The sequence below is a fragment of the Manis javanica genome, chromosome 16, assembly GCF_040802235.1.
Source record: "Manis javanica isolate MJ-LG chromosome 16, MJ_LKY, whole genome shotgun sequence".
Taxonomy (NCBI): Eukaryota; Metazoa; Chordata; class Mammalia; order Pholidota; family Manidae; genus Manis; species Manis javanica.
The window spans coordinates 58,938,328-58,963,088 of NC_133171.1; the positions used below are offsets into that span (position 1 = coordinate 58,938,328).

The following is a 24,761-nucleotide window of genomic DNA, read 5'->3' on the forward strand; positions in this document are numbered from 1 at the left end:
AGTCACATATTGTATGATTCCATTTACACAAAATATCCAGAATCATGATCCAAAGAAACGGAACACATATTGGTGGTTGCCAGAGCTGGAGGGAGGAGGGGCATAGGTAGCAGCTATTTAACAGGTACAAGGCTTTCTTTTGGGGTATTGAAAATGGTTTGGAATTAGATACATGTGGTGGTTGCACACCACTGTGAATGTACTAAACACCACTGCATTGCACTTCAAAATGGTTTTCATCTTACACTCAATGAGTCCTCCTTCAACTTTATTAGAAGAAAAAGGAAGTGTATGACTCAAAGAATGAAGTCACTTGGTCCTGCAGTTTCTCAGAACCAACGTGGATTTTGGAACTGTCCCTTTGGTGCCCTGATGTTTGCACCCTCCTGAATTCCCCCTTGGGCCTGCTTTCTGGAGTAGGGAGGATTGGACAAGGGAAGGGATAAGGGACACCTGCACCTCCTTCACAGGGAACCTCTCAGGTCCATCAGCGTCCCCACATTAACTAGGAATGTCAAATCTGAGAATGGTTCCCTTACATGTATCCAGGACCACCTACCCTTTGATAGTTCTCTCACACCACAGGTTTGAAGACTGCTACCTCCAGACGCTTATACATGGCACTCAGAAAAGAGAGCTTACAGGAGCATTGTGATGATAACCACCAGTTTAAACAAAGCAAATGCCCATCAACAGGGCAAAAGATTAGTAAATTGTGGCATAGCATGCAATAGAAAGTGAATAAATTACAGCTATGGAAGTAGACAAAATCATATGGTTAAGTTAAAAAAACCAGCCCTGGAAGAATGCATAAGAGTAAGAAATCATCTATGTGGCGATCAAACATTCAAAACTAAACAGTATGATGTCTAGGAATATCTACCACAGGCATGGAATGTGAAACTACAAAGATTAGCAAAGGACGTATATGTAAGAAATTTAGTATTCAACATAGTACTGGAAGTCCTTGCCATGGCAATCAGACAAAACAAAGAGATAAAAGTCATCCAAATTGGTAAGAAGAAATTAAACTGTCACTATTTGCAGATGACATATTATACATAGAAAACCCTAAAGACTCCACCAAAAAACTATTAGAACTAATAATTGAACTCAGCAAAGTTACAGGATACAAAACAAATACACAGAAGTCTGTTGCATTCCTATATACTAACAAACTAGCAGAAAGAGAAATCAGGAAAACACTCTATTTACAATTGCATCAAAAAGAATAAAATACCTAGGAATAAACTTAACCAAGGAGATGAAAGACCTATATTCTGAAAACTATAAGACACTCATGAGGAAAATTAAAGAAGACACCAATAAATGGAAATCTATCCTGTGCACATGAGCAGGAAGAATTAATATTGTCAAAATGTCCATCCTGCCCAAAGCAATTTACAGATTCAATGTAATCCCTATCAAAATACAACAGGACTTTTCAATGAACTACAACAAATAGTTCTAAAATTTGTATGGAACCACAAAAGACCCCCAAATAGCCAAAGCAATCTGAGAAAGAAGAACAAAGCTGGAGGGGTTACACTCCCTGACTTCAAGCTCTACTACAACCTACAGTAATCTAAACAGTTTTGTACTGGCACAAGAACAGACCCATAGATCAGTGGAACAAAACAGAGAGGAGAGCCCATATATAAACCCACACATATATGGCCAATTAAAATGCAATAAAAGAGCCACTTCAACAACTGGTGCTGGGAAAACTGGACAGCTAAATGCAGGAGAATGAAACTGGATTACTGTCTAACCCCATACACAAAAGTAAACTTGAAATGGATCAAAGACCTGAATGTAAGTCATGAAACAATAAGACTCTTAGAAGAAAACATAGTGAAAAATCTCTTGAACATAAGTATGAGCAATTTTTTCCCAGACACATCTCCTCAGGCAAGGGAAACCACAAAAAAAATGAACAAGTAGGACTACATCAAACTAAAAAGCTTCTGTACAGCAAAGGACACCATCAGCAGAACGTAAAAGCATCCTACAGAATGGGATAATATATTCATAAATGATTTATCCGATAGGGGTTAAAATCCAAAATATACAAAGAGCTCATATGCCTCAACACCCAAAAAACAAATGACCTGATTAAAAAATGGGCAGAGGATCTGAACAGACACTTCTCCAAAGAAGAAACATGAAACAAGATACTCCACACCTCTAATCAGGGAAATGCAAATTAAAGCCACAATGAGATTATCACCTCACACCAGTTAGAATGGCCAACATCCAAAAGACAGGAAATAACAAATGCTGGCGAGGACACGGAGAAGTGGGAACTCTCCTACACTGTTAATGGGAATGTAAATTGGTGCAACTGCCATGGAAAGTTCCCCAAAAAACTAAAAATAGAAATACCATTCAATCCAGTAATTCCACTTCTAGGAATTCACCTGAAGAAAACAACATCCCTGATTCGAAAAGACAGATGCACCCTTATGTTTATCGCCGCACTATTTACAATAGCCAAGATATGGAAGCAACCAGTGTTCATCAATAGATGAATGGATAAAGAAGCTGTGGCACATATACACAATGGAATATTATTCAGCCATAAAAGGAAAAGAAATCCTAATATTTGCAACAATATGGATAGATCTAGAGGGTATTATGCTCAGTGAAATAAGCCAGGCAGAGAAAAATAACATATGATTTCACTTGTTTGTGGAATATAAAAATAAAACAAAAGAGCAGTAGACTCACAGACACTGAGAAGTGACTAGTGCTTACCAAGAGGAAGGGGTTGGGGCAGGTTGGGGGAAGGGGAGGGGGATAAAGGGGCACAGTAATTTGCTATCCCAATATAAGCTGGTCGGGGGGATGGTAGCACAACATGGAGAGTAGTCAATGATTCTGTTAACACCTTTCTGTGTTGATAGATAGTAACCACACTAGAGGGGGTAAGGATTTAATATGGGTAACTGTTGAACCACTGTGTTGTGCATCTGAAACCAATACAAGATTGTATATCAATGATATTTTAATTTAAAAAAAAAGAAATTCGGGGTAGAGATCACCCTGCAGGGAGGGAGAGGGATGTAGTCAATGTGGAGTGAGGACAATAAGATCCCCGGAATTTGTTTCTTCAGCTTACCAGGCATTCTGTTTAATTGTCTTTAATAATACAGGCTCTTTTTATATGATCTTCTACATGTATAATATACTCACAATGAAAATTTTAGGAGAGAGGATAAGGATGAAGAGAGTGAAGGGTGAACACTAGGAAGGCTGGCTGTGTTCCGAAGGGAGGAGGGGAGATGGAGCCAGAGAGGGAACAGATTGAAGAATTTTTTTAACGTAGCAAAGACTTGTCTGAGTTTAAAGTAAAGGGGGTAAGTGTTAAAGCCTAGGACAGGAAATGCAGCAAGGTCAGGAAAGGCATGGAGGAAGGAAGGACTGGATTTCAGCAGGCTCTGGAACTAAGGAAGGGGAACTATGGGCCACCGGGTGAAAAAAGACATGGGGGAGGTGTGAAGGAGGGCCCTGGAGCCTCAGAGACATGTCTACTGAGAGAGGGGGATTGGGAGTGGGGAAGGGGACTCCAGAGAGTGGAGGAGGTTGCAAGGGGCCATGGAGGGGCGAGGGCTCTCCCAGGTGCCCGAGCCGCTGAGTGAGCGAGTGGTGTCTTGGCTGGACAGGGAGGGAGGGAGGAGGGTCTGAAAGAAAAGGGAGGACTGGGTGACTGGAGGTCTCCCTGGGGGGTGGAGCAATTACATTCACTGCCCCCCAGGACCGAGCTATCTAAGGGCTACTCAGAGAGTGTGTGCTGGTTTTCAAATTTCAGATGCTGATAATCACCAGAGTGTGATTCTGCGAAGAGTGGATGAAATGGAGTCAAGATAAAAATTGCTGGAAGGAGGTCAAGAAGTTTGGAAGAAAAACCAGTACTATCTGTTGCTGAAGGGACACGAACGGGTTGGGGCGGGTGGGAGGCCCTTCACTGTGTACCCTCTCACACTTTCTTAATTTTGAACCATACAAATGATTCTCTTAAAAAAACCCACAAACACATAAAATAAACAGGACAATTTTTTCTTAATTGGAGTGTGCAATAGGTCGTTTGCATGTCATAGGCAGGCCTGGGAAAGGTGGCCTGGGCCAGGCACTACAGGCCTGGAGTCAGCTGCTTGGGGCAACAAGGAGAGGTAGGAGTAGCAGAACAGGGCTGGGAGAGAAGCGTGTTTGGTGATGTGGAAGAGTCCCATTCTGGGGACTACTAACAAGGAGCTGGGAGAATCGGCCATCATTTCCCCAGACCAGTGTAGAGCATGGGAGGGAGGGTGTCGTGTCAGGGATCAGAGGAGGGGAGGTAGTGGGCTGCAGGGAGAACTAAATTCCATCTAAGGCAGGAGAAGGAGGGAAGCCTAAGTCAGGAGGCAGAGGCCGTGAGGAGGTTCCAGGAGCCAGGGGAACCTGAGGTACAACGCAAGAGAAGAAGCCAGCTTGAAGGAGTGGTCCCGGAAGGGAGTACTTTGCAGGGGCTGAATAGGAGTTTAGGAAAGGTGGTTTTGCAAACAGATGGGAGCAGTGCGGGCCCTTTGTTTTCATACAGTGTTTTTTCTCAAGCTGTGAGCCCCTGTTGCCCTTACCTGAGACAGCAGCAGTTTTCACTAGTGTTCCTACAGTAAGGCTAGAGCTGAGTGCGGGTCAAAGGAGAAAAGGGGAGAAGTTGGAGGTTTTGCTGTAATACAAGAAAAGCTTTATCAGTCTACAGATTAAAAAGTCCAGGGCTGACTCCCCTCCTTCTTTCCTGTTGGTTGCTCAAGGAATTATGTTATTCATTTGGGCTAAGCACATTGCAAAAGTAAACCCACTATCAAAAATACTTTGAATGCTTCAGAGAAATGTCTAACTTTTTCTACCATTTGTGAATGATCTAGGCCACTGCTTACCTCCAATCAGTAACCAAGAGTATTATTGCTTGTCACAAGCTAGCTAGTCCTTGACCACTTCTCCCAGACATAGGCACAAAACTACACACAGCCCTTTTCACATTGAACTTTTATGGACTCACAGGGCTGGAAAAGACTTCAGAGGACAATCCCTCCATCTCATTGAAGAGAATACTGACACCTCTGGAGCCTTGATAACTTCAAACCTGGACTAGAACCTAGACTTCCTGTCTCCTAATTGTTCCTTATTCCCTAGTCAGATTTTATTTCTAAAGCCCACTAGGAATCCCGAATGTACCTGTTCTTGAAACTACACCAGGGCATTTGGTACTGTCAGCCAAGGACATGAGAGCCCCTCATATCACACTAGCATAAACTGGAAACCAAGCAACAAAACTCCAGCTACCCTAAGTGGGGTATGTAGGAAAACAGCCCTACAACATCTCCTCCCAGACTGTACAGGAAAAGATAGACGTGGGCACTACTGTTTGCACTTAACACTGTAAGTGGGTGGGCTTGGTACTTGAAGGACTCATCAGTTCTCAACTCTACCTGCCACCAAGGACCAGCTGTCTTAAATGCTGAGATTAGCACCCCCACCCCTCATCCCCTGTCCCATCTCACTTCCAGAAAAGAGAAGTAGCAAGAAGGAGACAGGATACAAAAACTTTAACTTAAATTCTTACCTTGACAGCTTTTTTGTATGTCTGCTATCAGTGGAGTGTGTACTATTCTCTTGAGAAATTCTCTTGAGAAGAGATGACACTGAGAAGCAGAATTTTTTGTTAAAGTTCTTTAAAAAATGTAGTAGTCTATCTCCCAATCAGGCAAAGGGGAAAGGAGCTATCACTAATTCAGCACCTACTGTTTGCTTGGCTCACTTAAACCTCACAAGTAGCCCAGTGAGGCATCAGGGCCACCAATTCAAAGATAAAGATGCTGTGAATTAAGTAACTTGCCCAAGGGCCCTCTCTTAGTAGGAGTGGAATAAAGTCTTGAGCCTAGGTGTGTCTGACACAAAAGCTAATGTTCTTTCTGGAATCCACATGGGCTGACTTCAAAGGAGATTTCTACCAAGAGGGCATTTTAGAATAAGAACTGGGTAGACGCATGAAAGTCAGAGAATTTAAAAGGGAAAGGCAAGGAGTCAAGGCACCACCTGAAAACTAACCCCACTCTCTCTCCAAAGGGTATCCCTTGAGTTCAGGAATTCAGTTTAAGTCAGAAACATTTTTTGGATGGAGCCTGGTTGCACTGAAGAAGTATGACTTCACCAGTCATTTATTGCATGATTTTTAATTGCAAAACATAATCCATGACACCATTCCGGCCATCAAGAAGTTTACAATCTTACGGAGAAACCAAATACTGAAAGTATTACGTAACGAGCAGTTTCATCAAAATTGATGTGTAAGGAAAATGTTCTTAGTCCCCCAGAGGATGTAATAAACAAATGCAATTGTCAGGAAATGGGGTCTTCTCCATCTGGACTTAGATGGGGAAGTGAGTGTGGGTATGAGAGGTTCAAGGAAAATGGAGGGAAGGAAGCCCGTGTTCAAGGCGCTAATAAACGCTGGTGGTGAAGCTGTGGAGAGGGCAGCTTAGTCTGGAAGTGACAGAGAATGAGAAGGCAGAGGTAAAGGGTTGAAAGGAGGTTTTGTTTAGGGTGGTGGAGTTCTGACCTTGTCAGTCTGGTAGAGGGGCGGGGTCAGGGGGACAGTTGCAGTTGGAAAAATTAGTAGAATCTTACTAATATAAATAATCGCATAATTAGAAGAATTAGTACTAGAGCTAATTATATAGTCAGGGTGAAATGGGCAAGGTCATCGACAGTACAAGTGGAGAACGTCTGCCTTGGCAAGAAGTTGGGATCACTCCTGAGATTAGAGGGGAGGAGACGATGGGTGTTATTTTACACGATTGTGATACAGAAAAGAGGAAAGTTGAGGGTACTGGATTGTTTGTACGAAGTTAAAACATCTTTTTAGGCCAGGAGGGCTAGGGTGGTTACTAGCTTTAGAAGAGTTGTAAAGTCTGTAGCTGTGGCTGGAAGAACGGTGAACACACTCCAATGGAGATGCACTCGTGGACAACAGCGACCAACTGCTCTAATAGCCGCGGGGCGGACTGGGGCCCTGAGAGGGGCCGCGGCTGTAACCCAGGCCCTGCTCTGCACAGCTGGGCCAGAGCCGCACCACTCCCGGGAGCAGGTGGCAGCACCGCCCTCCAGGACAGGGCCGGAGTGGGGTGCCGACGGGCGGGGGCGCGCACTGGGGGGCGCCTTTCGCCGCCGGGAGCAGCGGGGAGCTGGGGGGGGGCCGGGCCGGGCAAGTGGGCCTCTGCGCGGCACTTGGCACGCACGCGCAGACGGCCGCGGGGCCCAGAGGCGCAGAGGAGGGGGAGCGAGAAAGAAGGGGTGTGGAACGTATTTCCGCTCTGGCGGACAAATAATACTGGCCAGAGGAGGCCTGGCCGTCCGGCCCTTTAACCGTGTGGGGAGGGGCTGGTGAAGAAAGGGGGGTCGGGAAGGGGGAATCCTGCTCCTTTAATTCCCTCCCCTCTTCCTCCTCCCCGAGTTCTCGCCGACACCGCCGCGCGCGGGACCTGGAACACACGGCACGAGCCGCCCCCGCCCCTCCCCCCTCACGCCCACGCGGAGCCGGCCCCGCGCGCGCGCGCGCGCCCCGTGCACCCCCGCGCCTGCGCGCTGCCCAGGCCCTGCCCGTGTGTGGGGCGCTACGGCCCGGGAGGGGGGGTGGGGGAAATAGGGGGGGAAAAAAAAACAGCGCGCGGAACCCAGCCAGGTGAGAGGCGCGTGCACTCAGGGTCGTGGGGCTTTGTGGGGGGGCGTGCCACGGAGTTCTGAACGTTGGGGGAGGCGTGCACGATGCGTGCAGGCGGCGGGGGAGGGGGAAAGGACATGCAAACGTGCAGCGGGGGGCGGGGGAATGAGGCAGCGGGTAAAGGAGGTGGAGTGAGAAGAGGCTGCAATCCGGATCACGCCGGAGCTCCAGGCCTTTGCTCCCCCTTCCTCCGACCTTCCCCTTTGGAGCCGCGAAGTTTGCCCCATCCTCGCAGGCATTCGGTCTGGGGGGTGTGGACGCCGCTGCCCCGCCCCCGGGAGCCACGCCTCCATCACGGCGCCTCTCGGGGTCTGGGGAAACTGAGGAAGAGGTTTGAAGACTGGGAGCTCTGAAACTGGGGAGCAAAGCAAGAATGGGGGCGAGGGTCCTGGAAACTTGGCTTAGGAGAGCCAGAGACCTTTGTCTCTGACTGGTTTCCTTTCCAACCAGGGTTCCCCACCCCCGCCACAATGGCCTCTGGGGTGGAAGTCCTGCGCTTCCAGCTGCCTGGCCACGAGGCCGCTACGCTGCGGAACATGAACCAGCTCCGCGCAGAGGAGCGGTTCTGCGACGTGACCATTGTGGCCGACAGCCTCAAGTTCCGCGGCCACAAGGTCATCCTGGCTGCCTGCTCGCCTTTCCTGCGGGACCAGTTCCTGCTGAACCCCAGCTCTGAGCTGCAGGTCTCACTGATGCACAGTGCACGTATTGTGGCCGACCTGCTCCTCTCCTGCTATACTGGCGCCCTGGAATTTGCCGTCAGGGACATAGTCAACTACCTGACGGCAGCTTCCTACCTACAGATGGAGCACGTGGTAGAGAAATGCCGGAATGCTCTCAGCCAGTTCATTGAGCCCAAAATAAGCCTCAAAGAGGATGGGGTCAGCGATGCCAGCCTTGTGAGCAGTGTCAATGCCACCAAGTCCCTCCTCCCTCCTTCCAGGACCCCAAAGCCAGCCCCCAAGCCCCCACCCCCACCCCCTCTGCCCCCTCCACTTCTGCGGCCTGTGAAGCTGGAGTTCCCTCTGGATGAGGACCTGGAACTGAAGGCCGAGGAAGAGGATGAGGATGAGGATGAGGATGTGTCTGACATCTGCATCGTCAAGGTGGAGTCGGCCTTGGAGGTGGCACACCGGCTCAAACCTCCCGGAGGCCTGGGAGGAGGTCTGGGCTTAGGGGGTTCTGTGGGCAGCCACCTTGGGGAGCTGGCCCAGAGCAGTGTGCCCCCCAGCACTGTGGCCCCACCGCAGGGTGTGGTGAAAGCCTGCTACAGCCTGTCTGAGGACGCAGAAGGAGAGGGCCTACTGTTGATCCCAGGAGGCCGGGCCAGCATGGGGGCCACCTCGGGCCTGGTGGAGGCAGCAGCGGTGGCCATGGCTGCCCGGGGGGCGGGGGGCAGCCTGGGGGCGGGGGGCAACCGAGGACCCCTGCCTGGGGGCTTTTCCAGCGGAAACCCCCTGAAAAACATCAAGTGCACCAAGTGCCCGGAAGTGTTCCAGGGTGTGGAGAAGTTAGTCTTCCACATGCGGGCACAGCACTTCATCTTCATGTGCCCACGCTGTGGCAAGCAGTTTAACCACAGCAGCAACCTCAATCGTCACATGAATGTGCACCGCGGCGTCAAGTCGCATTCATGTGGCATCTGCGGCAAGTGCTTCACGCAGAAGTCCACGCTGCACGACCACCTCAACCTGCACTCGGGAGCGAGGCCCTATCGCTGCTCCTACTGCGACGTGCGCTTCGCCCACAAGCCTGCCATTCGGCGGCACCTCAAGGAGCAGCACGGCAAGACCACCGCCGAGAACGTGCTGGAGGCCAGCGTGGCCGAGATCAACGTCCTCATCCGCTAGCAGGGCAGGCACAGAGGCCAGGAGGCAGGGATCCCTGGGCTGGGTTGGAATGGGGCTCCTGGCCCAGCAGAATAGGGGGAGTGGGGGGTCGGGAACAGGCTGGTACGGTGGGCAGGCTGGAAGAGGGGGCCAAAGATTCCTTGGAGAGAAGACTGCTTCTTCAGAAGAAAAGGATGGAGAGGGTAAGGGTTCTTTGAGAAGGCCAAGGAAATACTGGCTCCCTGAGAAAGAATTTCTTCTTAGAAGTGCATGGATACGTAGAGGGAGGGAACGGGTCTTATAAAATGAGGAGGAAAAAAGACTGGAAAATGATTTATTCCTGGCTAAGGCTGCCCAGGGAGAGGTTTTGACATTTCTTGAGGTAGAGGGTGGGTGGGTGGGAATTGGGAGGGAACTGGCAGGCAGCAGCTTACCGGCTCCTGCATAGAATAGATCCTTGGGAGAGGGAGCAGTGGGGGGAAAGGATTATTGAATCCCAGAAAAAGAAGCGGGAGATGGTTCTTGCATGCTGAGGGGTGGGACTGTGGGAACAGAGCTCGATGAAATTCTAGGGAAGACAAAGTCAGGTGCCAGGTAAGAGAATATAAGGGTGAGCATCTTCGATAGATATTGGGAAGTGGGGTACAATAGCAAGAACGATGACTAGTGGTGGGGGTGGGAGGGTAGGGCACTTAGAGGAAAGGACACAAGAAGGGCTGTTTGAGGGTGGGGGAGGAGTATTTTACTTATACAGTATTTTTTAAGAAAACAAAACGTATTTTTTAGGGTTTTTTCTGGAGTTTGGGGTTTTCGTTTTTCTGCTTTTGTTTTCCACAAAATAAAAAAAAACTTTTTTTCTTTATACTGTCTGACAACTCATGTATTTGACTCTCTCACACTAGACAGCCTCTTCCTCTGATGCCATTTGCTCAACCTGAAGGTCACAACTCATGTGGTCCCATGCCTGAAGGAGCTTTGACGGGACAAGTAGGCTCCTCTGGCCAAGGACCCTCCCAGTTCTGCAACCTCAACACCTGGCAGATACCTCATAGCGTCAATGTTCTATGATTAGCAGTGGTAACACATGGCCTCTATTTGAGGAGTTTAGTATTAGGGTTAGGGATGGGCTATAGGTGTGATCACTGTGCCCACTGAAATTGTAAGCAGAAACTTGTATTTGGGCGTTTTGGGTTGGGTGAAAAACAGTGCTTGGATTAGGGTATGGACAAGACTACAATTCACTAAAAGCTATGGAATACTTTTTAACCAAAGAGAACTACAGTTCCCAGAAGGCCTTGAAATGGCCACAGTTGCCCTACACCCCAACTACCACCTGCCTGTGTCTGCTACTGCGTGTGAAATCATACAGATATTTCCCAAACTTCGACCAGAATGTAATACCTAAAGGAATGGTACCCTAAATACCGCTGCCAAAGTTGTGTATCTTGGTGTAATATAATTCATACTTCATTTTCAGCTGGACTATGACCCATGGAGCCTATGGTTGTGAAGTGTTTGGCAAAAAACTAGAGTGTCACCAAACAGTCATGACGCTTGAATCGCTCGGGACTTACCTGGATCTCTAGCACATGTAGTGGCGTAACATGTCTCACATAAATAGAAGAGACATTCAGCCTCAGTTTTTCAAAAGGGGACGACACTGCTCCAAGGACTTCATATGAAGCAGCATGCTAGGAACAGCCGAGTGTAAAGGTGTCCTTCGCGTGTCCTTATCGCCTCCGCCTTGCTTGTGAGAGAAGCGAGGCCAAAATTAAGACTGAATCTTCCATCTGGTGACCCACAAACTAGAACACAACTAGGGGCGGGAGAAGCATACGCGGACTGGATTGGAAATAGAGCCCCGGTAGAGAGCTGGGAGTCTCACACGCTCCGCTCGTTACCTAAAACTAGGTGGGGATGCAGAGGCCACACCGAGCCCCAGGCGGGCCTTGCCTTTGGTTCCCCGCCGAACTGGGGCCAGGAATGGCAAGAATTCTCCCCTACATCCCCCAGTTTAGGACAGCCACTGCCATCTACGAGGCCGCTCTCGGTGAAAAATGGCCAGAAAGAGCTTAGTGGTTCCTTTAAGGCTCCGCCTATCTCTCCCTCCCCCGCCCACGTGACCCGGGACGGCCGCGCGCCGGCTCAGCCCCCGCGCAAGCGGCGATGGCGGCGGCGGCGGGAGCTGCAGCGGCGACGGCCGCCGAGGTGCGGAAGGGGAGGGGGAGAGGCGGGTGCATGCCCACGCGCGCGCCCGGGGGAAGCGCGCGCCCGTGCAATGCTCCGGGGGTGCAACGGGGCCGGGGGGCCCGGGCGGGACTTGCAGCAATCCGGAGGGCCAGCACCGGGGGCGGATGAGGGGACCAGGGGGTGGGAGGTGGGGGGAATGGGCACGGAGACGCGCATGCAGCCTCCGGCTGCCCCCGAGTGGTCAGCGGGCTCCGGAGCCCCAGGAGCACGCGCAAGGGGCACTAGGGGCCGTCCACCGGGCTGGGGGTCAGCGGGTCCTGGAGGGGTTGGTGCCCGGGGTCCCCGCGGCCTGGGGGACAAAGGGGGAGCAGCGCGTGCAGCCGGGAGGAGGGGGCGGGGCCGGGGCGCTGAGGCCCCGCCCCCGCCCCCTCCTCTCTTCTCGGTCTCTGAGATTCGGGGTCTACCAAGAGGGAGGGGGCTGATGCGGGCCCGGGGGAGGGGTCGAGCGGTCCCACCGGGCAGCCGAGGCCGCGGGAGGGGGGGTCTCCATAGAGGAAGAGGTAGGCCCCGGAGCCTGCTCTCTCTTCCCAGGGCCCAGGCATCCTGGGCCCCCCAACTTACTACTGGGCTGACCAGCCCTCCTATCCCTTGTGTCCCCTCCCAGGGGGAGGCCCCCACTGAGATGGGGGCGCTGGTGCTAGAGAAGGAGCCTCGAGGAGCCGCTGAGAGAGGTGAGTGCAGCAGAAACAGGCCCAGCTGTACCTTCACCTCCCCCACCACAGGATTCCCTGAGCCCTTAGCCCTCAACTTTTTCTCTTCTACAGTTCATGGCTCTTTGGGAGACACCCCTCGGAGTGAGGAGACCTTGCCCAAGGCCAACCCTGACTCTTTGGAGCCTGCTGGCCCCTCATCCCCAGCCTCTGTCACTGTCACTGTAGGCGATGAGGGGGCTGATACCCCTGTAGGGGCCACACCTCTCGTTGGGGATGAATCTGAGAATCTGGAGGGAGATGGGGACCTCCATGGGGGCCGCCTCCTGCTGGGTGAGAGATTGGGGATTCTGGAGGGTGAGTGGGGTATCCTCTGGCTCTGCCTATTCTCTTATCTTGCCTCTGCCTGCCGCCCTGTTTTCCAGGTCATGCCACAAAATCATTCCCGTCTTCCCCCAGCAAGGGGGGTGCCTGTCCCAGCCGAGCCAAGATGTCAATGACAGGGGCTGGAAAATCACCCCCATCGGTTCACAGTTTGGCAATGAGGCTGCTGAGTATGCCGGGAGCCCAGGGAATGGCAGCAGGAGGCCCTGAACCCCCGCCCACCACAACCAACCTGGAGGGGCAACCCAAGGTCCACCGAGCCAGGAAAACCATGTCCAAACCAGGAAATGGACAGGTGAGGATTAGGGAGAAGACTTGTGCCAGGTTGGAGGGAGCCGGGGTGTGTGGGGGTGGGGAGATAGGGATAATAACTGTAAACCCCTTGTGGATTTTTTTTTACAGTTTAGCTTCAGGCCTTTTCTAATCCAGTTGTGACTTCATATACTTATCAAGGGGCTACTATGTTTCAGACTCTGGGCTGGGGCTTAATCTGTGAACGAACAGGTTCCTGTCTTCCTGGAGTTTAGATTCTTGGAAAGAGGGGAGTAGAAGAGACATGTTAAAGGACTGGTAGTTAGTGTCTTTATTATTCTTATGGTAATGACTACATAAAGAACCTTCAAATCACTCTTCCTTTCTACCCCAAAGCAAGCCCCAAGGGAACTTTTCCCTCCCTTCTCTGAAACTACCCCAGCTCCATTTTTAAAGGTTTTATTGCAAATCCCTGCAGAGAAGGAGATGGGGGAAATGGCAAGGTCCCAGAACCTAAGGAGTGTTATGACAACGTTTTCAGGGCTCCTGGTATTATTTTGTTCTGGGTATGGTTAGGGTAGCTTTGATCAAGGCTTTTTTTAACCTTTGTTTTTTCATCTGTAAAATGGGGGGAAAGGGGCCTGTTTCTGTGTGTGCTTGAAGAGAGAAATGTTAGGTAAGGGAGTGCTTGACACACTTTTTCTTGGGAAACAGCTCTTGTTAGTGCCTTGTTCTGGTTATTGGACCTTCAGATGGCGTTTTTGAGGGTGTAGTTCACCATCCCACCCCCATCTGGGGCTCCGGGCTAATCCAGACAGAACCCTAGATGCTCCCTGACCCTAAGTATGCTCCCTCTCGGCCCCCAGCCCCCAGTCCCTGAGAAGCGGCCCCCTGAAGTGCAACATTTCCGCATGAGTGATGACGTACACTCGCTGGGGAAGGTGACCTCAGGTCAGTCCCGCCCTCCACCCACCTACGACTTGACAAGGCCTGTCCTGAGGGTTTAGAGTACTAGCCTCACTCCTCTCTTTCTCTCCTTCCAGATGTGGCCAAAAGGAGGAAGCTGAACTCTGGCGGTGGCCTGGTGAGCCTGGGGAGGCAGGGAACAGGGTCCCTCCACCTGGGGGGCTGCTCCCTATGGCTAGGGCTGCATCCTGTCCACCAGGGAAGTAGGCAGTTGGAGGGGGAGTGCCAGCAGCTTTGACCTTTCTGATCTTTTTTTAGCCTGAGGTGTTGAGTTCTGCCCGGAGGTTGGGAGAGGTGACCCTGGACAAGGGGGACCCCAGGTCCTTGGAGGAGTGGGAGACAGTGGTGGGGGATGACTTCAGTCTCTACTATGACTCCTACTCTGTGGATGAGCGTGTGGATTCTGACAGCAAGGTAAGAAGGAGCTGGCCTGCTCCCAGCCAGCAGGCCCCTGGCCCCTCCAGGGCTCACTCCAGTCTTTTCTGCCCCCTTTTCTCTCTTGTCTTCTGCACCCTTTTCTCTCTTGTCTTCTGACCACTCACTAGTTCACTGTCTCACACCATCTATAATATATTTCTGGTGTGTGCTCCATGCCATTCCATCCCCTTGCCCTGCAACCACCATCCTGGACTTTGGGTTTAGAATCCAATTTTGTTGTTTATTTGTTGTTTGTTTTCTTGTTTATTCGTTTGCTCCTGGTTTGGTGTTTGCCTATGCAATATAATGCTTACTCTTGCCTGCATTGCTGTTCATTTAAACTTTTATCATGGAAACTTTCAATACCACACACAATACACACAAAAGAATAGAATACTAAGCCTCATGTAGCCATCACCCAGCTCCAGCAATTTTCAGTACACAACCTATCTTGACTCCCCCAACACACACAGCTAATAGATTATTTTAAAGCATATCTTGGACATTATACCATTTTATCTAGAAATCTTTCCATGTGTATCTCTAAACATAAAGCCTCTTTGTTTTTTAACATCACTACATTACTATTTTCACACTCAAAAAAAATGAACAGATGACTCTAATGCCATCACCTTGCTGCTAGTCAATGTTCCTATTTCCTCAACTGTTCATAAAATAGGTTCTTGTCCAGACTCAGGTGAGTACCACACATTGATTTGATTGACATTTGTCTAGGTCTCTCTTGATGTATAGGTTCCTTCATCTTCTAAAAAGTGTTTTTTCTTGCCAATTTTTAATTGAAGAACCCAGGTCAGTTGTCCTGCAGAAATCCTTACATTTAGGAATTGCCTGGTTTGGTGGGGCAGGGGGGGTTGTCACATTCCTGTCTCCTCAATATTTCTTGTAAACTGATAGATCTAGAAGCATGATCAGCTTCAGGTGCCTTTTTTTTTTTTTTTTTGCATGGGAAGACTTGGCTTGTGTGTGAGCTTCTTGTTTCATGATATCAGAAGCTATAGAACATTTGGTCTTTTATTAGTGATGTTAAGATTGATCAGTGAATTCAAGTGATATCAGCCTATCCTGGTAATAAAGTTGCTTATTAGCTTCTCATCCAGTATTTTGGCAGCCACTAGTAATCTTGCTTATTTATAAAAAGAGTATCATGCTATACGTTTATTTTCTGGAACTAACCTTTTTTTGTTTAGTGTTGTGTTGCCAAGGTTCGTACACATTGTTGTACATAACTGTAGCATTCCTTTTTCATTACTGTGTAATACTCCACACCCACCTCTCTGTAGCCCTTTCCCTCCTTTCCTGCCCACATCAGGGAGCCACCCTGGGTTGCAGTTGGTGGTGTTTATCCCACCTCACTGAACTCTAGGGCTGGATATGTCCTGCTCTGCCTCTCTCCCTCCCAAGTTCCCCCCATGAGAGAACTGTGGCCTGCAGACTGCTGTTTCCCCAGCCCCACTTTGCCTGTCTCCCAGTCTGAGGTTGAAGCTCTGGCTGAACAACTGAGTGAGGAAGAGGAGGAAGAGGAGGAAGAAGAAGAGGAAGAGGAGGAAGAGGAAGAAGAAGAGGAAGAGGAGGAATCTGGCAATCAGTCTGACAGAGTAAGGGCCAGAGGCTGGCATTCTCAGAGGAGTAGGGCTGGAGGCGAGAGGTCTTAGTCCTCAGAGGAGGGGTGGGCACCAGGCTCTCTGCCTCTTCCTCCTCCTCAGAGTGGTTCCAGTGGCCGGCGCAAAGCCAAGAAGAAATGGCGGAAGGACAGCCCATGGGTGAAGCCGTCACGGAAACGGCGGAAACGGGAGCCTCCAAGGGCCAAGGAGCCACGAGGTGAGGAGGCCTCTCTGCTTTGGGGTCCCTTCCTCCAGACGCCCTCCCATCCCCCAGAGAGCATGCATGACACACGCCCGTATACACCTGCATGTACTCATGTGTCCAGGCACCCATGAGCTCGCACTCTCACTCTCTCTGTCTCTGTGTCAGGAGTGAATGGTGTGGGCTCCTCAGGCCCCAGTGAGTACATGGAGGTCCCTCTGGGGTCCCTGGAGCTGCCCAGCGAGGGGACCCTCTCCCCCAACCACGCTGGTAATTGCCAATTGCTGGGATAGCAAGCTACTAGGGGGAGGCCTCAGAGCTAAACGGAATGGGGAGGAGGGGGACCCCACTGGAGCTGGAGTGTCCATGGCCAGGCTTTGGAATTCTGGATCAGGAAGAGAAAAACAGGGCGGGGATGAGAGGCCCCACCAGGGGTGCCCATAGGTGAGGAGCAGGGCCTCCCTCAGCTCTTTTTCCTTTGTCCAAGGGGTGTCCAATGACACGTCTTCTCTGGAGACAGAGCGTGGGTTTGAGGAGTTGCCCCTCTGCAGCTGCCGCATGGAGGCACCCAAGATTGACCGCATTAGTGAGAGAGCGGGGCACAAGTGCATGGCCACGGAGAGTGTGGATGGAGAGGTGGGCCCATGAGCTGGTAGGAGAGGTGCAGGGGGATCAGCCCCAGGCCCCAACCTCACCCTCTTCTCACCCATCCTCACTGCCATAGCTGTCGGGCTGCAGCACTGCAATCCTCAAGCGAGAGACCATGAGGCCATCAAGCCGCGTAGCACTGATGGTGCTCTGTGAGACCCACCGCGCTCGCATGGTCAAACACCACTGCTGCCCGGGCTGTGGCTACTTCTGTACAGCGGTGAGTGACCAGTGGGGCAAACAGGTGGTGTGCCCCTCAGGGGAAGGGGCTCTTGGAGACTGAGCACCCTGTTTCCTGGCTCTCAGGGTACCTTTCTGGAGTGCCACCCCGACTTCCGTGTGGCCCACCGCTTCCACAAGGCCTGTGTGTCCCAGCTGAATGGGATGGTCTTCTGTCCCCACTGTGGGGAGGATGCATCTGAGGCCCAGGAGGTGACCATTCCCCGCGGGGATGGGACGACCCCACCGGCTGGCACTGCAGCTCCTGTCCCCCCACCCCTGGCCCAGGATGCCCCTGGGAGAGCAGACACTTCCCAGCCCAGGTATTTGCATCCCACTTCCCTACTGTCTGTTCCTTGCCCCGTCTGCATCGCCCCTAGACATGAGCACCTTCTACTCCACAGTGCCCGGATGCGGGGTCATGGGGAGCCCCGGCGCCCACCCTGTGACCCCCTGGCTGACACCATCGACAGCTCGGGGCCCTCCCTGACCCTGCCCAATGGAGGCTGCCTCTCAGCCGTGGGGCTACCACCTGGGCCAGGCCGCGAGGCCCTGGAGAAGGCCCTGGTTATCCAGGAGTCAGAGAGGTGAGTGGGTGCAGAAATCAGGGCTGGGTCTGCAAGGGCAGATCTTTGGGTGTTGAGGTTGGTGTTCAGATCTGAGGACCTCCCCCCAACCATGGCAGGCGGAAGAAACTCCGTTTCCACCCCCGGCAGTTGTACCTGTCAGTGAAGCAGGGGGAGCTGCAGAAGGTGATCCTGATGCTATGTGAGTAATCCGTGCACTGGTTCAGCAAGCCTTGGTTAGCGCCAGTTGTATACCCAACACTGGGCTCCAGGCCAGGAGTGCAGTAGTGAAGGTCACTGTCCTTGCCCCAAAGTCCTAAGCACAGTGGGGAAGAGAGGCACTGATGACCCATGAACACGGGGACGGTGGTGACAGCAAGCACAGAGGAACGTGCCCCATTCTGAGTGTTTATACCCATTCACTCCCATAAGCCTTCCCAGCGGAGGCCCAGAGGGTTAGCTACTTTGCCCAGGGCCCGGCAGTCTAGCAGAACCGGTGCCTGTAACTCCCTATTCTTGGGATAAGTGTCATGGTGGTGGCAAGCACAAAGAAGGCACAGGTTGGGGGCCTGAGAAGCCTTCCTAGAAGAGGTACCACCCACCTCCTAGTTCCTTACCACTTGTCCCGCCCTCTCCCGGTGTGGTGGGCTCTCACCGCAGTGGACAACCTGGACCCCAACTTCCAGAGCGATCAGCAGAGCAAGCGTACACCCCTGCACGCGGCCGCCCAGAAGGGCTCCGTGGAGATCTGCCACGTGCTGCTGCAGGTCAGCACAGGCCGGCCCTCTGCCTCACTGACAGGCCCTTGGACCCCCTCCCCTCCCCCGGCCTGCCCAGGTGCTAGCCCTCGTGCCCGCTCCTTGTAGGCTGGAGCCAACATCAATGCGGTGGATAAGCAGCAGCGGACGCCATTGATGGAGGCCGTGGTGAACAACCACCTGCAAGTGGCATGCTACATGGTTCAGCGTGGCGGCTGCGTCTACAGCAAGGTGCGGTGCCTCCCTGGACCAGGACTGGAGGCCAGGGCCTGGGTACAAGGCGCTAGCTGGAAGACTCACCTGCCCACATCTCCCTCAGGAGGAGGACGGCTCCACTTGCCTCCACCACGCAGCCAAGATCGGGAACCTGGAGATGGTGAGCCTGCTGCTCAGCACGGGACAGGTGGACGTCAATGCCCAGGTCAGTGGCTCGGCTGCCTGCCCAGCCCGCCTCAGGGTCCTGGGCTCCTCCCCAGGCTGCGAACCCCCTCTCAGCCTCAGCTGATTTCTCTCCCTTTCCCAGAACCCCACACTGCTCCATGCTGTCCCGTCTCTTTTTCCCTCTTCATTTGTATTTTTGTCTTCACTTGTTTCTCTTTCTTCTTTCCCTTTTCCAGTTTTCAGTATAGTGAGTTGCTGTCTTGATCTCTCAAAGTGTCCGATAATGATCTTTATTTTAATTCTTCATATATTGGATGTGTTTTAGTCTATCATTGTTATTCTCATTCCTGAATCTTCCCATCCTTCATCCAAGAAGAGAACTAGGCTCCTGTGTCTCTTAATATGAGCCAGTAGCTCTTAAGGGCATCCTTACCTTTCAGCACATTTCCGCCCCAGACTCAGAATCTACCAATTCTTTAAAAAACTCTGGTTCTTTTCAATGGGACATGTTTTTTAGAGACTACAATCTGTGTACCTAGGAGTGGTGGTTGCTATTTGGGTCACTGCTTCTAGGACTTTTGAGTGGGCAGACCTAGAAAATACTTTATTTTTTAGAAAGAGAAAAATTATTCCACAGTCTTACCCGATAGACACTTGAAGTCCCATTTTGTAGTTGAGGAAACTGAGACCCTGAGATGTAAAGTGACGTGCCCAGGGCCCCGCAGCATGGAGTGGTGGAGCTGGGACTTACTCCGGCTCTGACCCCAGAGCCTATGCTCTTGACCGTGTGCTGCTTCGGTGACAGAGCTGGCTGCTGGGCCCCACCTTCACTCCTCCCTCCCCAACCACAGGACAGTGGGGGATGGACACCCATCATCTGGGCTGCAGAGCATAAGCACATCGAGGTGATCCGCATGTTGCTGACACGGGGTGCCGATGTCACCCTCACCGACAATGTGCGTGAGAGTTCAGTCTGGATGGGACTGCCCTGCGCAAGGTGGAGGCTGGGTTCAAGGGCTCTACTGCCTGCGCCCATCCCTCCCCCAACCCACCTCCACAGGAGGAAAACATCTGCCTGCACTGGGCCTCCTTCACTGGCAGCGCAGCCATCGCTGAGGTCCTCCTGAATGCTCGCTGCAACCTCCATGCTGTCAACTACCACGGGGACACGCCCCTGCACATCGCTGCCCGGGAGAGCTACCATGACTGTGTGCTGTGAGCCCCCTACCTGTCCCACCACGACACCCTGCCAACACCTCTTGTAGCCCCAGACCCCACAGGCTTCCTATCCCTTCCCAGGTTGTTCCTGTCACGCGGAGCAAACCCTGAGCTGCGGAACAAGGAAGGGGACACAGCATGGGACCTGACTCCTGAACGCTCTGATGTGTGGTTTGCGCTCCAGCTCAACCGGAAGCTTCGACTCGGGGTGGGAAACAGGGCCATCCGCACTGAGAAGATCATCTGTCGGTGAGCCCTGGGCCCTCTGCACCCAGAACTACCTCCCCTCCCTTCCCCAGGTGCCACTCAGTTCCAGAACCACCTGCAGCCACGTCCCCACTCCCCACCCCCGGCCCTGGGCCAGGGCGGCCAGATAAGCAAATAATAGAGGACATCAAGTTAAATTAAAAATTCAGATGCAGAGACAAGGCATACTTTTTTAGACTAAGTGTGTCTCATGCAGTATTTGGGACATACCCGTACTAAAAAATCATTTATTTATCTGAAATCCAAATTTCACTGGGTGTTCTGCAGTTCATCTGGCAGCCTTACTCCCCACACTCCAGTGAACCTCCAGAACCAGCCCCTTCTCTCCTGCAGCCCTCTCCCGATGCCCCAGGAACTTCCCCAGCCCTCTCTTGCACCTAGAGGAGCCCCCTTACCCCATGCCCTAGCCCCCCACCCCCATTTCCGTCTGCCAGGGATGTGGCTCGAGGCTATGAGAATGTGCCCATTCCCTGTGTCAATGGTGTGGACGGGGAGCCTTGCCCTGAGGATTACAAGTACATCTCGGAGAACTGTGAGACGTCCACCATGAACATTGACCGCAACATCACCCACCTGCAGGTGAACGGGAGGGCCTGGGCTTTCCCAAAGGGACACCCAGAGCTGCTCAGTACAGTTGGACAAGTTGTGAGCCCACACGGACACCTGGACGAAGGGGTAGAGGCTGAAAGGGAGCTCTGGTGTGGGCTTGCCTCCACCTGTGGAAGAGGCCCTTTTGTTAGGACGCATGAAGATAACACAGGGGCTCGTGGTAGCCCTGGGAACACCCCATCAGTAACATCTTGATTCCTCTTCACTCTGGGACCATTACTACTCATGATCCTAAAACACAGACCCTAGAGAAAGGGTAGCAGCTGGGGGCAGAGAGCACTGGGAGCCAAGGGGCCAAGGCTGCTCCTGGGGTTGAGCTGACAGCCTGCCTTCTGCCCCAGCACTGCACGTGTATGGATGACTGCTCCAGCTCCAATTGCCTGTGCGGCCAGCTTAGCATTCGCTGCTGGTATGACAAGGTACGTGCTCTTGCCCTGGCTGGATGCTTGTCCACGGCTTTAGAGAAGCTGGCCTCCAACTGACACCCTGCGACCTTGTCCCTCACCTCCTCCCTGTGGGAGAAGTGGCACAGACGGCAGGGCAAGCCCTGGGATTCCTGGGTCACCGCCAGGATAGAGATGGGCCTGTGCCCAGGTACATGCAAATCCAGGGGGCTGGTTGTGTGTTTGCTCTGCTCCGATCTCAGAGCATGTGTGGCCACCCTTAGCCCATCCTCCCTGACTTTGGCATGGGGTCAGCAGTGGATTTTTCTGGGGAATCTCTGGGAGTCTTGGGCAGCTGAGGTGGACATCACACAGAAACCACTTGTCCTCCCCTGGCTTAACCCCAGGATGGGCGGCTACTCCAGGAATTTAACAAGATCGAGCCTCCACTGATTTTTGAGTGTAACCAGGCATGCTCCTGTTGGAGGAACTGCAAGAACCGGGTCGTACAGAGTGGCATCAAGTGAGGTCCCGCCCCTACCCCACCTCACTCCCATCTCCCCTTCCATAGGGCTTTCCAGGCCCCCTCACCCAACATCACCCTTTCTCCCACCCCCAGGGTGCGACTGCAGCTCTACCGAACAGCCAAGATGGGCTGGGGGGTCCGCGCCCTGCAGACCATCCCCCAGGGGACCTTCATCTGCGAGTGAGTGGGGGTGGGGGTCCCCTGGGGATTGTGGGACAAGCACCCAGCACCCCCTCTGCCCTTCTCCCTGGTGGTCATAATTCTCACTGCCGCCATCTTCTGCCAGCCTGCTCTGACCTCCATCCCCATGGCGAGGGACCGCGCCTGCCCCCCCTCAGCCCAGGCCCACACCACAGATCTGTCCACACTGCTCTCACCTCTCCTCCCCTCCTCTTCCCCTTGGGTATATATCTGAGCCTCACACACCTCCTTCTGCCTTTCTGAACTGGGAAAAGCGCCAGGTTTGGAGACAGACCTGGACTTGAGCACCCCCACCCCCACCACTGCAACCACTGGGCATCTTTGGCCAAGTTACTTAACCTCTGAGCCTCATTTTTCTTGTCTGCAAAACAGGAGGCAATAGTGCTGCCTTTCTATCCACCTCTTCAGGGGCCTCATCCCTCTCCATCAGCGCTTTCTCTTCCAGCATCTGTAGCTTCCCCAAGCCCTGGGTCCTACTCCACGGCCATCACACTTAATCCAGGTCTCCTTTAAAAAAAAAAATGCAGCCCATATGCCTGTTTAAGGGCTCATCCATTTTCTTTCCATCATGTCATCTCTCAATGTTGCTCAAACAAATGTCCCTGTCCTCCTCGGTCTCCTGGGCCTCAGTTTCCCCACCATTCACTCACGGCTCACCATGCCAACATCTACCTTTGCCCTCCCCCCCTGTTGATACTGCCTCATGACAATACCCCCACCCAGCCTCGAGTGTCTCAGTCATTGTTCTCTTGGCATCTGCCACCCCCTTGCTCTGGCTCCATCATGCCAACCTCACCTCCAACATACCTGTCCTTCCTCTGCCAGCTCCTCTGCCTCTGCTTTCCAAATGTAGGTGGCTCCATCCTTTCTGCAGCCCTGACTCCTCACCTGTCCTTGCACCTGGAGTCACCACCTGCTGGTGATTCCTAGTTCACAAATCTCCAAGCATCTAAACCTGAACTATTTCCCACTCAAGCCAACTGCCCAAAGATACTGACCCCCTTACCCACAGAGGCTTGGCATCTTCATGCCCACTGAGTGGCTCAGCATGGCTTGGGCCCTTCCCTTTGACTTTCCCACTGCTGCTCCTCTGGCTCATCCCTGGCCCACACCTGCTGGACTTTGCCCACATCTGCCAGTCCTGCCTGTTGTCCAGCTGTCCAAGGGGTACCCCAACTGGCAGGAGTGTGCCCTGTGTTCCCTCACATGCCTGTGTCCCCATGTTCCTCTTCGTGATCCCTCCTCCAGAGGGGAGCCACCCATTTCCCCTGCCAGGTGATGTGCTGTCTCTGGGGCAAAGGGGCTGTCAGACCTCCCTGCCCTGGACCCACTGTGCTTTGCCTACCCACCCCAGGCCAGCCGTGCTGATCTGTGAGATTGAAACATACTGTCTGGGTCAGCTGACCAAGAGTGGAGGAGGATTCATGGGGCTGGGAGGGGAGAGGGGCCTGGAGCCAGCTCCTGACAACCCCCACTCACCTTCAGAACCACCACTTCTTGCCCAACAGGTATGTTGGAGAACTGATCTCTGATGCTGAGGCTGATGTGAGAGAGGATGATTCATATCTCTTTGACCTAGACAACAAGGTGGGCAGGAAATCCCACTGTCCCTACTCCTAATCAGCAGATTGAAACCTGGGGAGGGGGCCTGGCAAGCTGCGAGGTGGTAGATGTGAAGACCCTCCCCCATCAGGATGGAGAGGTGTACTGCATTGATGCCCGTTACTATGGCAACATCAGCCGCTTCATCAACCACCTGTGTGACCCCAACATCATCCCTGTCCGGGTCTTCATGCTGCACCAGGACCTGCGGTTCCCACGCATTGCTTTCTTCAGTTCCAGAGACATCCGGACTGGGGAGGAGCTGGGGTGAGGCAGGGACAGGGCCAGCGATGGTGGGAGGTGTGGGAAGTGCGGAGGGCTGAGACCAGGCACCCATTAGAGTAGAGCTGCTCAGACATCAGTTTGAACAGGCCTGAGCCTGAACCACGCAGATTTTGACTGTAGTTTGGGAACAGGGTTCCCAAGTCTACATTTCTAACAAACTTCCAAACAGTTCTGGTACTAAAAGTTCATAAACTATATGAGGACTTGGAGCCTGTCAGAAGATGGGTGTGGCTGCTCTGGGGTGGGCCTGGTGGCTGGGTCTGGGTCCTATAAGCCTCTTGTGCTCCTCTAACAGGTTTGACTACGGTGACCGCTTCTGGGACATCAAAAGCAAGTATTTCACGTGCCAGTGTGGCTCTGAGAAGTGCAAGCACTCCGCTGAGGCCATTGCCCTGGAGCAGAGCCGCCTGGCCCGCCTGGATCCCCACCCTGAGTTGCTGCCTGAGCTCAGCTCCCTGCCCCCTGTCAACCCCTGAGAGTGGACCATGCATTCCCTCCCTGCCCCTGGATGGCCACCAGCTCAGCCTCTGCCACTGGCTGCTCGCGGCCCATGCCTGGGAGGGCCGCCATCCTCTCTGCCCTGCCCCTTCACACATTCCTGGGCAGAGACCCCAGCCAGGCCCTGGAGGCCTGACAGCCCTGCCCTCCCAGAGCTGGTTCCTCCCTGGGAGGGTGACTTCAGGGCTGGCTACCCACCTGTTCCCCATCCTTAGCTAAAGTTTGATGAATTGAAATTGGGACTCTTTGCAAACTGTTTTCCTTTG

General features: G+C 52.8%; 2 protein-coding genes and 1 long non-coding RNA gene across 8 annotated transcripts; 2 read left to right on the top strand and 1 right to left on the bottom strand.

Annotated features, from left to right (window-relative positions):
- Nucleotides 1–5,603: 5,603 nt before the first annotated feature.
- Nucleotides 5,604–11,656, bottom strand: LOC140846814 (uncharacterized). 2 transcript variants are annotated; one of them, XR_012126253.1, is made up of 3 exons: nt 11,493–11,656; nt 11,166–11,338; nt 5,604–5,684 (listed from the first exon to the last, which is right to left on the bottom strand). It is a non-coding gene; the product is annotated as an uncharacterized lncRNA (long non-coding RNA). The 2 variants fall into 2 exon arrangements; XR_012126252.1 differs by lacking the exon at nt 5,604–5,684 and adding an exon at nt 10,049–10,159 and having other exon boundaries at nt 11,493–11,655.
- On the top strand, nt 6,535–9,612 carry ZBTB12 (zinc finger and BTB domain containing 12). Of its 2 annotated transcripts, none has more exons than XM_037005156.2 (2): nt 6,535–6,555; nt 8,213–9,612. In XM_037005156.2, exon 2 carries the CDS (start codon nt 8,233–8,235, stop codon nt 9,610–9,612), a length of 1,380 nt encoding a protein of 459 aa, XP_036861051.1. In that variant the 5' UTR covers nt 6,535–6,555; nt 8,213–8,232. The 2 variants fall into 2 exon arrangements, with proteins under 2 accessions (XP_036861051.1, XP_036861050.1); XM_037005155.2 differs by lacking the exon at nt 6,535–6,555 and adding an exon at nt 7,498–7,723.
- Nucleotides 11,657–11,716: 60 nt separating the features above from the next.
- EHMT2 (euchromatic histone lysine methyltransferase 2) lies at nt 11,717–24,742 on the top strand. 4 transcript variants are annotated; one of them, XM_037005152.2, is made up of 28 exons: nt 11,717–11,799; nt 12,446–12,512; nt 12,606–12,824; nt 12,917–13,170; nt 13,994–14,078; nt 14,171–14,211; nt 14,352–14,507; nt 16,001–16,126; nt 16,235–16,349; nt 16,503–16,604; nt 16,822–16,970; nt 17,059–17,202; nt 17,289–17,524; nt 17,606–17,788; nt 17,887–17,969; nt 18,428–18,534; nt 18,634–18,756; nt 18,845–18,946; nt 19,758–19,862; nt 19,967–20,121; nt 20,206–20,373; nt 20,826–20,970; nt 21,342–21,419; nt 21,791–21,906; nt 22,003–22,089; nt 23,619–23,697; nt 23,804–23,979; nt 24,293–24,742. In XM_037005152.2, exons 1-28 carry the CDS (start codon nt 11,758–11,760, stop codon nt 24,471–24,473), a joined length of 3,624 nt encoding a protein of 1,207 aa, XP_036861047.2. In that variant the 5' UTR covers nt 11,717–11,757; the 3' UTR covers nt 24,474–24,742. The 4 variants fall into 4 exon arrangements, with proteins under 4 accessions (XP_036861047.2, XP_036861048.2, XP_073080705.1 ...); XM_037005153.2 differs by lacking the exon at nt 16,503–16,604; XM_073224604.1 differs by lacking the exon at nt 11,717–11,799 and having other exon boundaries at nt 11,870–12,512.
- The last annotated feature ends 19 nt before the right edge of the window (nt 24,743–24,761 follow it).